The 13,711-nt window shown below is 33.9% G+C and overlaps 3 protein-coding genes and 1 non-coding gene across 8 annotated transcripts; 2 read left to right on the forward strand and 2 right to left on the reverse strand.

Annotated features, from left to right (window-relative positions):
* Positions 1 to 949: 949 nt before the first annotated feature.
* LOC107416324 (aluminum-activated malate transporter 12-like) lies at positions 950 to 5,957 on the forward strand. 3 transcript variants are annotated; one of them, XM_060817817.1, is made up of 7 exons: positions 950 to 1,085; positions 2,896 to 3,199; positions 3,334 to 3,474; positions 4,011 to 4,283; positions 4,392 to 4,516; positions 4,639 to 4,782; positions 5,028 to 5,957. In XM_060817817.1, exons 2-7 carry the CDS (start codon positions 2,908 to 2,910, stop codon positions 5,643 to 5,645), a joined length of 1,593 nt encoding a protein of 530 aa, XP_060673800.1. In that variant the 5' UTR covers positions 950 to 1,085; positions 2,896 to 2,907; the 3' UTR covers positions 5,646 to 5,957. The 3 variants fall into 3 exon arrangements, with proteins under 3 accessions (XP_060673800.1, XP_060673801.1, XP_015880299.3); XM_060817818.1 differs by lacking the exon at positions 950 to 1,085 and adding an exon at positions 1,307 to 1,325; XM_016024813.4 differs by lacking the exon at positions 950 to 1,085 and having other exon boundaries at positions 2,528 to 3,199.
* An 896-nt stretch (positions 5,958 to 6,853) lies between these two features.
* On the reverse strand, positions 6,854 to 6,925 carry TRNAC-GCA (transfer RNA cysteine (anticodon GCA)). Its single transcript has one exon. It is a non-coding gene; the product is annotated as a tRNA-Cys (tRNA).
* Positions 6,926 to 7,091: 166 nt separating this feature from the next.
* LOC107416272 (uncharacterized) lies at positions 7,092 to 8,048 on the forward strand. The gene is made up of 2 exons (XM_016024753.4): positions 7,092 to 7,319; positions 7,460 to 8,048. Exons 1-2 carry the CDS (start codon positions 7,097 to 7,099, stop codon positions 7,978 to 7,980), a joined length of 744 nt encoding a protein of 247 aa, XP_015880239.2. The 5' UTR covers positions 7,092 to 7,096; the 3' UTR covers positions 7,981 to 8,048.
* Positions 8,049 to 10,400: 2,352 nt separating this feature from the next.
* LOC107416163 (NAC domain-containing protein 71) lies at positions 10,401 to 13,711 on the reverse strand. Of its 3 annotated transcripts, none has more exons than XM_060817803.1 (5): positions 13,663 to 13,711; positions 12,711 to 12,842; positions 11,798 to 12,078; positions 11,390 to 11,701; positions 10,401 to 11,295 (listed from the first exon to the last, which is right to left on the reverse strand). In XM_060817803.1, the coding sequence occupies exons 1-5, from the start codon at positions 13,688 to 13,690 to the stop codon at positions 11,014 to 11,016; spliced, it is 1,035 nt and encodes a 344-aa protein (XP_060673786.1). In that variant the 5' UTR covers positions 13,691 to 13,711; the 3' UTR covers positions 10,401 to 11,013. The 3 variants fall into 3 exon arrangements, with proteins under 3 accessions (XP_060673786.1, XP_048320640.2, XP_015880116.2); XM_048464683.2 differs by lacking the exon at positions 13,663 to 13,711 and adding an exon at positions 13,116 to 13,502; XM_016024630.4 differs by lacking the exon at positions 13,663 to 13,711 and adding an exon at positions 13,116 to 13,500 and having other exon boundaries at positions 12,711 to 12,790.

A 13,711-nucleotide genomic window follows, 5' to 3' on the forward strand; every position in this document is an offset into this window, starting at 1 on the left:
GAGGGCAAAGGTCTGCAACAAACCACAAAAGTAATAAACAAAGGGCTCCAATTGATTTGTTAGATAGGCATGCCATGCCAACTTCCCAAGTAAAGAAAACCAATAAATCAGTCAAAACAGTTTGAGGGAAGTTGTTGGGAGATTGGAGGTGCTGTTTATCTACGCGTAAGAGTAAATAGGACGGCTGGTCAAATAGAAAGTGTCTTTCTTTTTAGGCTAATTTCTATCAATATTCTCTAAATCAAAATGTAGAGAGCAAACAATATATATATATATATATATATATATATTAAGCCTATAGAAAATAAGATATTGTTATTTTTTCATTATTTTTAAAAATTTTAGTGCAACAACATCTATCCCTTCATCTCTTCACTCTCCATCAATATAAAATAGTTCAATTACAATGAATAAGTAGTTCACATGGAATTGGCCAATATGGCATACAAATTGGCTTGTGGTAAATTGTTTTTCTTTTACATTAATTTTTAAAAAAATAATAAAGTATTTTACTTCTAGACAACAAATAATAGAAGTATTGAAATAAATGGTATTATTATTCATTTATAAATCCGTTAAAAACACAAAAAAGAAAAGTGCCACGTGGCAAGCAAAAGCAAGGTGCCACATGGCAAAATCAGAGCCAGAAGAAGAGAAGTTGAGAGTGCATCACGGGAGGTTGAAAAAAATCAAGCAAAGCTGTATGAAAACAACCGTGGAGAGAAAAGTGCTCAAATAATTGTTGATTGTTAGGTCATCAAATAAGCTGTAAAATTAAATAATTTTAGCTCTTTTTGGAAGCCCTTATTATTATTATTATTATCTTTTTTTTCTTTTTTTGTGATTTGATATCTGGGGCAAAATCAAAGCAATGTGAGTTTATATAGCTGCTGCAAAATCCGTGACATTAAAAGTGAAAAAGCTCCAACTTTTTATTTAATTCAGAATATGAAGTTTCCCACAAAACCCCAAATTAGGGTTTTGTGGGGAGGTTTGGGGTTATTATTCAGTCAACCGCCGGTGCATAGAGCTGACACAACCACCAAATCTATCTGTCTACATCTATACGGTTCACATCAAATCTTGTATGTATTATGAAATGACCACTAAACTTGTAAAAATATAATTTGTAGCACATAGGATTATAGGAAGCCTATCTCCAAACTGATATTTTGGAAAAAGAAATTTTCATGAATGTTATTTGAGCCCAGATTTTTGTGTAATTTCAGACTTCTTTTTTCGGGTGTTTTTTTGGGGTGGATTTTATGGAGCTTTTATTTTGAAATTGCTATAAGAGTTTGATTCTATACATCAAGTTTACATTGGTAAGTATTTTGAATTTTTTCTTAAGAAAAACAATTTTGAATATATTTTTTCTTTTACATTGGAATTGATACAGAAAAACTAATGAATGAAGTGAGATTCGGCGACACTTGATTTTGAGATAGAAAATCTCCTTCCATTCATAAACTGTGATAATCGACTTTTAGTTTGCCCTTAATTAAATTTAAATTCCCATCTCCGGAAATTAATGTGAAATCATAGATTTTTTTTTTCCGGTGGTTAATATTAATACCTATTTTAACTTTAATTTTTTTTTTTAATGTTCATGAAAATAATTAAATTTTCAAAAAGCAAAATCAAATCAGGACAGTCTTCCAGCTATATAGTGATATAGGCAACTAATTTTCTGTATTGTGTCAATGTACTTAATTTTTACAATGGCTTTCTATAATTCAGATTTGAATCCTCTAGCTTCTTCAAAAAAACTTTTGTTGACTTATTTGAGAAAAAAAAAAGTATTTATCGAAAATATTCGAGTGGTCTTAAAATTTTTTCTCTTTTAATTTATTTATCTATTTTTACTATTTATTTTTTATTAGGGATATTAAAATTTTAATTCAAATTCTTGGTTCGAGAAAATAATGGTTTTAGCATTAGAACTCTTACACATGCACATTACCATTTTGATTAAAAGTACATGTTTGTACAGTTAAGATACCATATTTCTTACCGTATTACTTATAAAAAAAAAAAAAAATCAATTTAAAATTGCTTATACAACAAATGAGAAATGCAATATCATGTCTCTATAGTGGTTCTTGGTTCTAGATATAACTCCTCTTATTCTCTTCCTAATAATTTTTTTTTTTTAAATTCATATTTACTATATGAAAAACATAAATCATGTTAAATTTGCCAATAGAAAGTTTACAAATATTGATTTGGACAAAACAATGTCTTTACTATGCCCATGAACAAGGAGACCCAAAAACAAAAAAGAACCACCTCATCCTTTTCAATTTCATTTATAGATTTCCAGCAAAGATACTAGAATGGTAGATTATAGAAACCTCTAATCACCCTCAAACATCATAAATACATATAAATATTAGTTAAACTGGTTTTTGTATTTGGTTTTGACTCCTAGCCCATGTGAAAGCAACCCATATCTAGTATGATTGAGCTACTTTAATACAAATGCATGTGAATGCAGCAAGAGACTCACCTCCCAAACCAATATAAAGTCACAACCTGCCCAATATAGAATTCTGAGGCTGTCACAAACTTCACAGACAAAACCAAAAAAAAAACGAAAAGAAAAACAACTCTCAAAACCAGTCACAAAAGCAAATCATCACCATCATAAACATTTATTTATTCATATCCTTCCCTATTATGCTTATGCCTCCTGCATGCTACTGCTTCATGAAGTACTAATTATCACTATCAAAATTTTCCTGAAAAAACCATCTGGCTTTGTTTCACTTGGATTTTTGCTATTTTTCTCCACAATAATTCAAAACTAGTTGAGCTTGTTAATTACCTAGCCTTGTTGATTTGTCTAGTTCTGTGTTTTTTTTTTTGGTATCAAAGAAAAATATGTTTCGTAAGGTTCATGCTGGCATGGAGATGGAAATGTCTGGAAATGGGGAGTCTGGGAAAGAAATGGTGAATAGTGAAAAGAGTTACATGCAAGTGTTTGTTGAGAAGACTAAAAGATATCCAGGTTTGGTATGGAAGACTATATGGAAGGTGGGAAAAGAAGACCCTAGAAGGGTGATTCATGCTCTGAAAGTAGGTCTGTCATTGACACTGGTTTCTTTATTATATCTGATGGAACCATTGTTTGAAGGGGTTGGACAGAATGCTATTTGGGCTGTCATGACTGTGGTTGTGGTGCTCGAGTTCACTGCAGGTTAGTTTGATCATAATTCAGAACTTCTTTTTTTTTTTTTTTTTTTTTTTTTGGGGACTGTTTTCAGATTTCTTTATGAAATATTTGATGAATAAAAAAGGCAAGTCTCAATGTGAATTTGTTCTTGACAATAGGGGCAACCTTGTGCAAAGGGCTGAACAGAGGACTTGGAACCTTGTTAGCAGGATCATTGGCATTTTTCATCGAGTATATTGCCAATGATTCCGGTCATACTCTTCGAGCTGTTTTCATTGGAGCTGCAGTCTTCCTTATAGGTGAGATTGAAATTCTGATAACAAAACAATTTTTTACTGCAAATTTTTATTTTCATACAGGATCATATTATGTTTCCTGGAATTTTCATGTTGAAATTAAATAATTCAAGAATGAAATCTATTTTCTTGTTTCTTGGCCCATATATGATGGAGTTGTATTTCATCAACATTGGTACTTTGATAAATGATATGGAGAACATTTCATGTTACTAATTATCATCATTTGCTTGTCTTGATGTATACAACTGATTTTTATATGCAAAAGATGCTTATATTTTTAAGGGACGCCAAAATCCCCTATAAAAATATACCTCAAATATTTTTCCAAAATATTTTATGAACCTGTAAAACAATTCCCTTAACAGATCAAGCTGATATCTAAATTAATTCTGAACTTTGTCATATTCTGTCCAACTATCTTGATCTGGGTTTCTAATTGACTATATAATTTTCATTTTGTAACCAATTTATATTGTCTGCTAACTTCAACAGTGTTAAACATGGACATTACAGAAAAATCTGCTAAATTTTTGCAGGAGCTGCAGCCACATACATGAGGTTCTTTCCCTATATAAAGAAGAATTTCGACTACGGCGTTGTCATATTTCTGTTGACATTTAATCTGATTACCGTGTCAAGCTACCGTGTAGACAATGTGCTGAAGCTTGCTCATGACAGATTCTATACCATTGCAATAGGCTGTGGAATATGCCTGCTAATGAGTCTACTTATATTTCCAAATTGGTCAGGAGAAGACCTGCACAATTCCACAGTTTTCAAGCTCGAAGGCTTAGCAAAGTCCATAGAAGGTATGCAAAATGTGCAAAATGCTATGAACAAAGATTAAATATAATCTTTTTTTGGCTTAAGGATGGATGTCAAAGTTTACAACTAATACTTTATGTATGATTTTGCAGCCTGTGTGAATGAGTATTTCAGTGATGCTGAAATAAAAGAAGAAACTCATGATAAAACGAAGGAGGATCCTATATATAAAGGTTTCAAGGCTGTTTTAGACTCAAAATCAAATGATGAGACCATGGTAAGCTAGCTGTCATCCAATTTAGTAAACTTTTGTTTATTTACCGTATTTAAGGTTCTCTAAATTTGTATTTTAACTTCTTCTTTTCCTGTTGTTTTTGTTACTGTATTTAAATTAAGTAGGCTCTACATGCAAGTTGGGAACCAAGGCATTCTAGACATTGTTATAGATATCCATGGCAGCAGTATGTTAAATTGGGAGCAGTTCTTCGCAATTTCGGATACACTGTTGTAGCTCTGCATGGATGCTTGAGAACTGAAATTCAGGTAAACAAAACATCAAGAAATGATGATGATGGTTCAAGAGAAATCTACTATTGATCATAGATTGAAAAATTGTTCACACAGAAAAAAGTATGTTAACTTGAATTGGCAATGAAGTCTTAACTAATGCTTTTGATCATAAACTATGTTACATTTTAAATTATTATTGCTTAAAATTTGCACATGGATTTGATGTTCCATATTTTCTTCATAATTTTATAACCTCATTCGGTTTTGATCTCTTTCAGACCCCACGATCTGTTCGAGCTCTATTTAAGGATCCCTCTGTTCGACTTGCCAGAGAAGTATCAAAAGGACTAATGGAACTAGCCAATAGCATAAGAAGTCGCCGCCATTGTTCCCCTGAGATACTCTCTGATCATCTCCATGAAGCTTTACAAGACCTCAACAATGCCATAAAATCCCAACCAAGACTATTCCTTGGCTCCAACAGCAACCAAGCAACCAACATGCTAGCCCTGGCTGCTGCACACGCCAGCCAAAAGCATGGCTCCGGTATCTCATTATCAAGCGTGAAAACAGACTCCTCAGCACTACTAGAATGGAAATCGAAAAGGGTCTCCGAGCAATCAAAGGAAAATGAAAGAAAAGTTTTGAGACCACAAGTAAGCAAAATTGCAATCACTAGCCTTGAGTTCTCAGAGGCACTTCCTTTTGCTGCTTTCGCATCTTTGCTAGTGGAGACAGTGGCAAAGCTTGATCATGTTATAGAAGAAGTTGAAGAATTGGGAAGGTTAGCATGCTTCAAAGAGTATGAACATGGTGATGAGCATATTACAGTGACTTGTGAGATACCGAGAGTTGATGTTTCTCAGAATCATTTGGCTTCTCATGGAGCAGACTAATGGGTATATTGGTTTAGGATCATACATGCTGTTGTTTGCAGTGGCTGGCTTTTACTTGGAATTGAAGTTTTAGATTTGTAATCTAGGTGGCATTTTACGTGATTCATATCTATATATCACAGAATAATTAAGCCAAAAGTAATTTTGGGATGAGAGCTATTGATTTTCTAGCTGATTTAGATTAGTATTTGGGTTTTAAACATATTCGTTTGTTTTCATTACACATAGAGATTTTATTTTATTCTATTTTAATTTTTTTTTAAAACTCATTGGACATGGAGATTTATTAATAAAATCTTACAACATTTTCCACTTAGTACAGCATTGAAAACAAAGCAATTGAATTTAGAGCATTAATCTAATGAATGCCCAAAAAGAAAACTACTATGCTAATGATATCAGGACAGGCTCCCCACAGGTCACAACTTCTCTGTTCTTTGCAAGTTCCTAAAATCTATTTTCAAACTATCATGTCCTACATCGATTCAGGGAGTTATTTGTAAATATTAATAGTTTAGAGGGGGTTTTGTATATTTTGCCTTAATAGTTTAGAGGGGGTTTTGTATATTTTGCCATGTATATATATATATATATATATACAAGAATTATCTCAACCACTTAAAATGGGTTAGACTTTAGACTTAGGCCACATTATAATTTTGGGTATTTATTTTTCCATAGCTTCAAAGTGGAACCTGCATTTTTTTTTTTTTTTTCATTTTAAGGCCCTTAAATTTAACTTGACAACTACATTTTACCTCCATAACAATACTACATTTTACTCTTTACCCCTCATACTACAAAATCTTTTATATTGTCTCCTAAACTTATTTTCCGATCAATTTAGTTTAATCAGACAATTTTTTCTAATAAAATCGACAAGACTAGTCATACATATTGTCCCAAAGTAAAATAAATTGAACAAAACAAACAAAATTATAGGAGAGGGATTTCACCTAGGTTTAGATAACATATTAACAATGTATTGTTAGTGATTTTTATCATTAGCTCAAATATATGAATACTTAGATAAAATATAATTGAAATCATTGGATCAAGAGGTATTATATATTCCACCTTTTTTTTTTTTTTTTTTTGAAGGAAAATAATATAGTGGTTTTAAATAATAATTTTCTATCGAATTGAAATATACCTTGAGAAAGACACAACAAAATAACAAATCGGCAGAAAAGATAAATAATTAAAAAAGGGCCCAACCGGGTTCGAACCGGTGACCTCTTGATCTGCAGTCAAATGCTCTACCACTGAGCTATGGACCCGTGTTGTTATTTTAGTTGTATAAAATTTTAATAAAGACTGACAGATAACAAACCCGTATGATTTATACCCATAGGATCAAGGTACACATGATAGAAACCAACAAGAAGCTGACACATGTCAACCATTGAATAGAGTAAGTTATGATAATAAGATAGTTCCTTATTTGTCATATGCAGATACTGGATTGGGTGTTCAACCAGTGGGTATGGATTAGTATTCTGCAGATGGCTTTTTGCATCCCAAACACTGTATTTTGTGGGAGAAAGAGAGGCCCTTATAACTTGTTTGGGTGGAATTTAGGTAACAGAAAGGATGATTATACTTCACAAACCAAGTACCATGATCTTGATCTTCCTTTCTCACTTTCTCTTGTTGACAGAACCTTCTTAAAGGGTACTCTCTATATCCCTCCTTGCATACATACATATTATATAATTATTATTATTATAACCCATATATCAAACTTTTTTCTTGGACCAACCAAGTTAAAAACATCAAAATGCAATGGTTTATTTGTGACATTGATGTTGCAGGTAGAGAGCTCAAATGCTGCTATAAGGCCAGCATTGATGGATTTAGTGCAGCTGATTTCCACAATTTCTGTGATTTCAAAGGACCTTGCGTGATAATTGGGTACACAAACAAGTCCTTCAAATTTGGTGCATTTAACCCTGAAGGCTATAGAAGCACAGATGATTATTATGACACGTTTGATGCATTTCTCTTCTATTGGACAGACAATGAAAGAATTGACCCCATTGTTCTACCCAAAATAGGGGGAAGTGGTGCAGCCCTCTTTGATTATGCTCGTGGAGGCCCACAATTTGGGGCCGACGGGCTACTTATCGGGCCGCCTCTAGCGCCGGTGATGGGTGGATTTGCAGGGCCTGACACCAATTCAGGTATTGGTGATCTAAGGCAAGCCAAATCTAGATTAGGATTGTCATATGCAAAGAGGGAAGATGGGAAGGATTCACTTTTTGGTGACGAGTCCAAGGCTACTCTAGATGATGTCCAAGTTTTTTGTAGTCCTCAAATTGCTAGCTTGTACTAAAAATGCAAACAAACAAGTTATACTAAAGTTTCTATACATATATATATATATATATATAATATTAGATATATGCTGCAAACTTAGTGTAGTATACCACTTTTTTAGCAAGACATGTCTCATTTCATATTGTTGATGATAATATGTATTTTTACTCATTTCATTTTCAACCGAAACAACTGGAGCATACTCATATTTTGAACCAAAAAAAAAAGAACGGACGACGCGCTTATTCGATGCTTTTTAAGGAGGAATTAGGTGTTGATGTTGAAGCAATAGGGGGGAGGTGGGAGAATCTGTTTAAGAGAATATTTGGTTGGTGTGTTAATGTTTGATAGAAAAAAAGTGTGGAGTATAGGCCTTTATGTAGTTTCTTTATCAAATTTTTAACAAAAGTGTAAAGAAGGGGCGGGGAACAATTTGAAAACTTTGGCACAGAGAAATGAACATTTGATTGGGAACTTAGTGGGTGGCACTTTCTAATGCACTCTAGCTTTTGTCACTTTTTGGGTTCAATGATATATAAAAATACAAGTTAAAGTTGCAATTTGTTCCTTTTTTGGATAGAATGTTCATACCATTGAGTGAGACTTTCACTGGGAAATCTATAAGTTGGGGATTGAACAAAAAAGAGTGCTATTTTGGTTCCATAGAAGCACTTCTATGAATAACATATTAAGGAAAAGAAAAAAGAAGTTTTTAAAAACTCGGTTGTGCACATCTCTCTTTTTGACAGTTCCCTTTGATTTTATTCTTTTTGAAAGCTACAATTCTGTGATTAATTGAGGCAATGAAAACATACTCCCCCCCCCAAAAAAAAAAAAAAAAAAAAAAAAAAAAGTATGAATATGAGGTGAAAGGTTTTACTTCCTTTTGCTGTCGTTATGATTGAGTGATTTAAAGACAGTTTTTAGAAATAGTATCTAAAACTTAGTAGTTCACACAAATACCCAAGTAAAAACTGAGGGAAAATTACAAAACCAGCTTACTAGTTGAATTTAGAGTACTAATCTAATGAATGACAAAAAGAAAACTACCATGCTAATGATATCAGGATTGACTACTCAAAGGACACAACTTTTCTGTTCTTTGCGGGGTCCAAAACTCTGTTTCAGATTCTAATTCCTTCTCTAACTCCTCAAAAGACTTGTTATGACAAAACTCTGCATGTCTTTATTGATAATAACCTTGATACACATAGTTGGACCTCCTTCTTTCTTTTTAAGGTTTTGGAATAGTGGTAATTTATCATTGTATCGGATCATTAGTGACCATAAGGCCTTTACATCGAATCTTGATACTCCATTGAATTTGTATTTTGTATATATGTTAAGTAATTATTTGGCATATTTAACATCCAACTTCTTTTCACTTTTTTTCTAAAAATCCTTAACCTCAAACCGTGGGCTATTCAATAGTTGTTTGAGAGGTTTCACTGCAAACCACAAAAAAGATATGATCCTTCTAACTCTATTTTAATTCTAAAGAGAACATGTAAAGTAAACAGTTTCTTGACTGCCATGTTTATCTACTCGTTCTTTTCAAATAAAATATTTTGATCTAAATAATGGTGATCTGGTCTACCACTGGGACCCTCAACCATATATTTTCCCAAGCTTCAGGTATGCTTTTAAAATGGAAAGCTATTTTGTAGGTCTAATTATATACAGACAAAAATAAAATTAAAAAAAAGGAAATTGAAGTATGATAGAAAGTGATTCTTTTGATAAGCTAGCTGCATCAAAACTAGAGTATGGAGGTCTTTCAGATCTCCACCAAAACAAAACTGACCCACCAAGTCAGTAAAATAAACCAATCCAAGTGTAAAGAATGTGTGAAAAAAAGTAATTTCTTAACGAAAATGGCTTAAAGGTGAACTTTATCCTTAGCTTTAAATCTTAAGCGAATATTTTCATTCTGTAATTTTGACGAATATAGTGAGTAAAGATTGAAACTTTGGCGGTTGAAAGTTGAGACCAGAAGACCTATTTCAAGTTCGCATGACCAACAACCTCAATTTTTTTACTGTCATGGCCTTGTACACTAACAATATTAAAGCTCCATTTAGCATGGCTTTTGAAATATTGCTTCTGGCTTTTTGAGGCTTAAAAGCAGCTTATTAGGGTGTTAGGACAGTTTTCTGAAAGAGCTTAAAACAAAATCAGTGAAGTGGAGTTTAGTTTCTCGAGTTGCTCCAGAAACAAAAGTTATCCCAAACAGAGCCTAAATTTTTATTTTGAAATTCAAAAACGGAATTAAATAATGCAACCACTAGAAGCCACATTAAATAGCTACATATCATAAATGTCCACATATGGAGTCCCACGACAACCCAAAAAAAGGATGAAAGTTCCATAAACAAAACACAGAGATGTTCTTCATGAGCAACATAGGAACCTGAAAATAAGCAAAGCTCCGGTAGATTTATGAGAAAGTTATTTCATTTTCATATGAAAGGAATTTAATACATAAAGATGCTTCCACATGCACTAGGCAGAGGAAAATACAAAAACTTTTGACACTGGCAATGCCATATGTACCACAGGGAAGCTTCCATGAAAGAAGCTTACTTTATTAGACCATATAGAAAACCCCAAAACCAACTCCAGTCTTCAGGTGTAATCGATAAAAGTGATTACCGCCTGGATAACTATGATCCTGAAAACATAAATAATAAACTTAGAAGGTAAAGCTCATAAAGCCAGCTCCAAACAAAGCATAGCAATACAGAAGTGTTACAGAAAATCCTTTTTTCTTACTTAACTATACCCCTTTTTCCCCAACCAAGAACCAACATAAAAAGGCGTTGTCTTGGGCCCCTTATAGATGACACATTGCATGGTATCCCAGTTGGACAATATTACTATGAGCAGACTCCTAAATCAGAATAAACAAACTGTCTTCATCCATCTATAGAATGCTAAGTTCCCAATACTTTTCAGCTCCACCTGGTTGCCACAAATAGGATATTGATCCCAATTCTGAAATTTTAAAGCCCTGCATTGTGAGCAAAAGTCCCAATCTCCTCTACTTGTTTCAGAAGAGGTTCGGATATCCTAAGGAACCAGTATGGTTATAACCCTCATATTGCATATCTTCATTTCCATAGAAGTCCATGTAATTTGAATGTCCTGAGTATGGCGACATGCAGCCAATTCGACTGAAATCCTCAGCGAGTTCAACTTCCCCTGTGAAATTCGAGTATGATGAACTAGGTGACATATCTGTATGTTCATAGGACTGCCATTGGGTCGTTGAACTAGGAACCTCATACTGTGGAATGTACTGAGACATTGTCTCTCGTAATTGTGGGTAGTCCTGTAATAAGCCAAAGACAAACGTTTTAAGGAACTTCAGATAATCTGACAGCTGACTCAGAGAACTTTCTTCTTACTTCTCTCATATTCAATACCTTAGATGAATCGAGAATGTAGTCAGGTGAAACCCAGAAGCTTGCAGGATTGGTCTCTGTCATTGACTGCTCCATTTCCACTGCAGGAGTGACTTGGTGTGGAGAAGTAACTGGGCTCGAATAAGTACTCTCATTGTGCTGGTAACTTGCATGAGATGAATTGTCACCAGAGATGTTCAGAGGCTCGTTCGAGATCCTTGTTGAGGTGAAATCACCATAGCTCGAACTACTGGCAATTTTCTTGCCCTTTGGTTCTCCATGGCTCTGTGTGTGCTCATTCTTTTTAACAACACGGCACAAGGCAAAAGCTCCCTGCAGATATTATTTACATAAGCCAAATCTATCAGTCTACTTACTTACCATGTGAAATCCTACAAACATATGCATCTTAAGGAAACTCAGTTGTACCTGAACATTCTGTGAGCTTTGATTAAAATCATCAGAAAGGCGGTACTCATGCATGACCCAATCTGTTCTATCTCCTAAAGGAGCACGTCCCCGATAGAAAACCAGGGTCTTACGGTAACCAGTTACAGTTTCAGACTTGCAAACAACCTTCCTGTCTTTTCCAGTGGCCTTCCAGTAGCCAGCTTTAGTAGCTCTATTTGTTCTCGAGCCATTTGGGTACTTTCGATCACGTGGACAGAAGAAAAACCATTCCATATCTCGTTTTGGAAGAAATGATTTCTCTGCAATTATAGGCCTACACATCAGAATTTCTAAATTCCCCAAATAATGAACATACATGAAGTTAAAAGAACTTTTCACTGTTCTTCTACTTTATTTTTAATTAAAATGCTGGGAAAGAATACAAGAAAGAAGATTAAATTGGCTTTTAAAAAGACAAAAAGTCCAATGGCCCATGAGTTAAAAGAATACTTGAGACAGGTTTAGTCCATAAAGAAGCAAAAGGAAGATCAGATAAACTAAAAAGTAATCTAAGAAATATTGCGTTCACACTAGTGCAAAACATCGATTTATTTCACTAAAGCCACAACAACATTTTTTCATCCAACCAAAAGAAAATACTCCCAGATCACCAAAGGGTGGGAATGAGGGTACATATTGGTACTTGTTCATGCCCAAACATGCTTATTCACAGTCCCAGAAGAGCATAATAGAAGCGAAATACTACTTCCAGCTTTCCATGGCAGCAACTTAAATAGCTTCTTAGTTATAGTTACTAGTAATGCACTTTGTTTAAGCTTACACAAACACAATGAAAGTTCCTTTAAATTTTTAGCCACCATAGAAATAACAAAAATTCTATTATAACAGTTAGGATTTCCAGGGTAAAAGAGAATGATCTGAGGAGGAGTACCTGGCAATTCCCAGGGGTCGAATTTGTACAAATCGATAACCGGTATTACTTCGAGCTCAATTTCAAGCCCCTGCACTTTTCTGTTCAAGTAATAACCCACCAATTCCTCATCAGTTGGGTGAAACCTGAAACCTGGTGGCAGTGATGCCCCTCCCATGATTAAACTTTCCAACTATCAAGATTCTAAAAAGAATAGGACCAAAGCAAGAAAGTAAAACAGAAGGAAGAAGAAGAAAAAAAGAAACAGAGAATTGCCAAAAGCTTTGGATAATTCTGGGATTTTGATAGTGAATTGTTAAGTGCCTGTACTGTATCTATTGAAAATCTGGAAGATCCAGAAATAGAAGCTTTTATCAACAATTGATTTCTTATCAAGAATCGAGTAAAACTTCCATTGAATGTTACCGTTGAATAGCAGAAGCATTGTCTTCCGGTGCTAGACCTTTTCTTATGGATCAAACTATCACCCACCCACCCCAACCAACCAGTCAAAATATTTAAACCCCAAGAGCAAGAGTAATATAGAACAAAAGTCAAACAAATTTCAAAGCAATACCCAGAAGCAAAAACAAAATAACTGTCTCAATTCCAAAGTTTTTTTAAAAAAAAAAAAAAAAAAAATTAAACAAACCCTTAAAAAAAAAAAATGCTTAGAATTTCCAAAATTGGAACCTTTTGCAATACCCAGAAATGAAAACCATTCAGAACCACTTAAATTTTGAATTTTTTTAATGTTTTTGAAAAGAATTTGGTTGAACAAAGAGTCAAGTAAAAAAAAAAAAAAAAAAAATTCAAACAAACAAAAAAGAAGAAGAAAGAAGAAAGAGGAAGAAGGGTAAGAGTAAGAGCAGAGGCAAATGGGGTATGGTATATTTATACTATGATATGGAAGAGGAACCAACAGTCCAAAAACAAACACCGAAAGTGGTGAGATTGCTTGTCTGATGCATACCCAAAATTCCAATTACACTGGCCCACATCAATCACTGAACTTGAATTGA

The sequence above is a fragment of the Ziziphus jujuba genome, chromosome 6 (genome assembly GCF_031755915.1).
Source record: "Ziziphus jujuba cultivar Dongzao chromosome 6, ASM3175591v1".
Classification (NCBI taxonomy): Eukaryota; Viridiplantae; Streptophyta; class Magnoliopsida; order Rosales; family Rhamnaceae; genus Ziziphus; species Ziziphus jujuba.

Coding starts and splice junctions, on each gene's coding strand:
- LOC107416324 (XM_016024813.4), top strand. CDS start 2,884: ATGTTTCGTAAGGTTCATGCTGGCATGGAGATGGAAATGTCTGGAAAT. Junction 3,475..4,010: donor AGCTGCAGTCTTCCTTATAG/GTGAGATTGAAA, acceptor AAATTTTTGCAG/GAGCTGCAGCCACATACATG. Junction 4,517..4,638: donor AATCAAATGATGAGACCATG/GTAAGCTAGCTG, acceptor TAAATTAAGTAG/GCTCTACATGCAAGTTGGGA.
- LOC107416272 (XM_016024753.4), top strand. CDS start 7,097: ATGCAGATACTGGATTGGGTGTTCAACCAGTGGGTATGGATTAGTATT. Junction 7,320..7,459: donor TGACAGAACCTTCTTAAAGG/GTACTCTCTATA, acceptor TTGATGTTGCAG/GTAGAGAGCTCAAATGCTGC.
- LOC107416163 (XM_060817803.1), bottom strand. CDS start 13,690: ATGTGGGCCAGTGTAATTGGAATTTTGG. Junction 11,702..11,797: donor AAAGCTCACAGAATGTTCAG/GTACAACTGAGT, acceptor TAATATCTGCAG/GGAGCTTTTGCCTTGTGCCG. Junction 11,296..11,389: donor ACATTCTCGATTCATCTAAG/GTATTGAATATG, acceptor GGCTTATTACAG/GACTACCCACAATTACGAGA.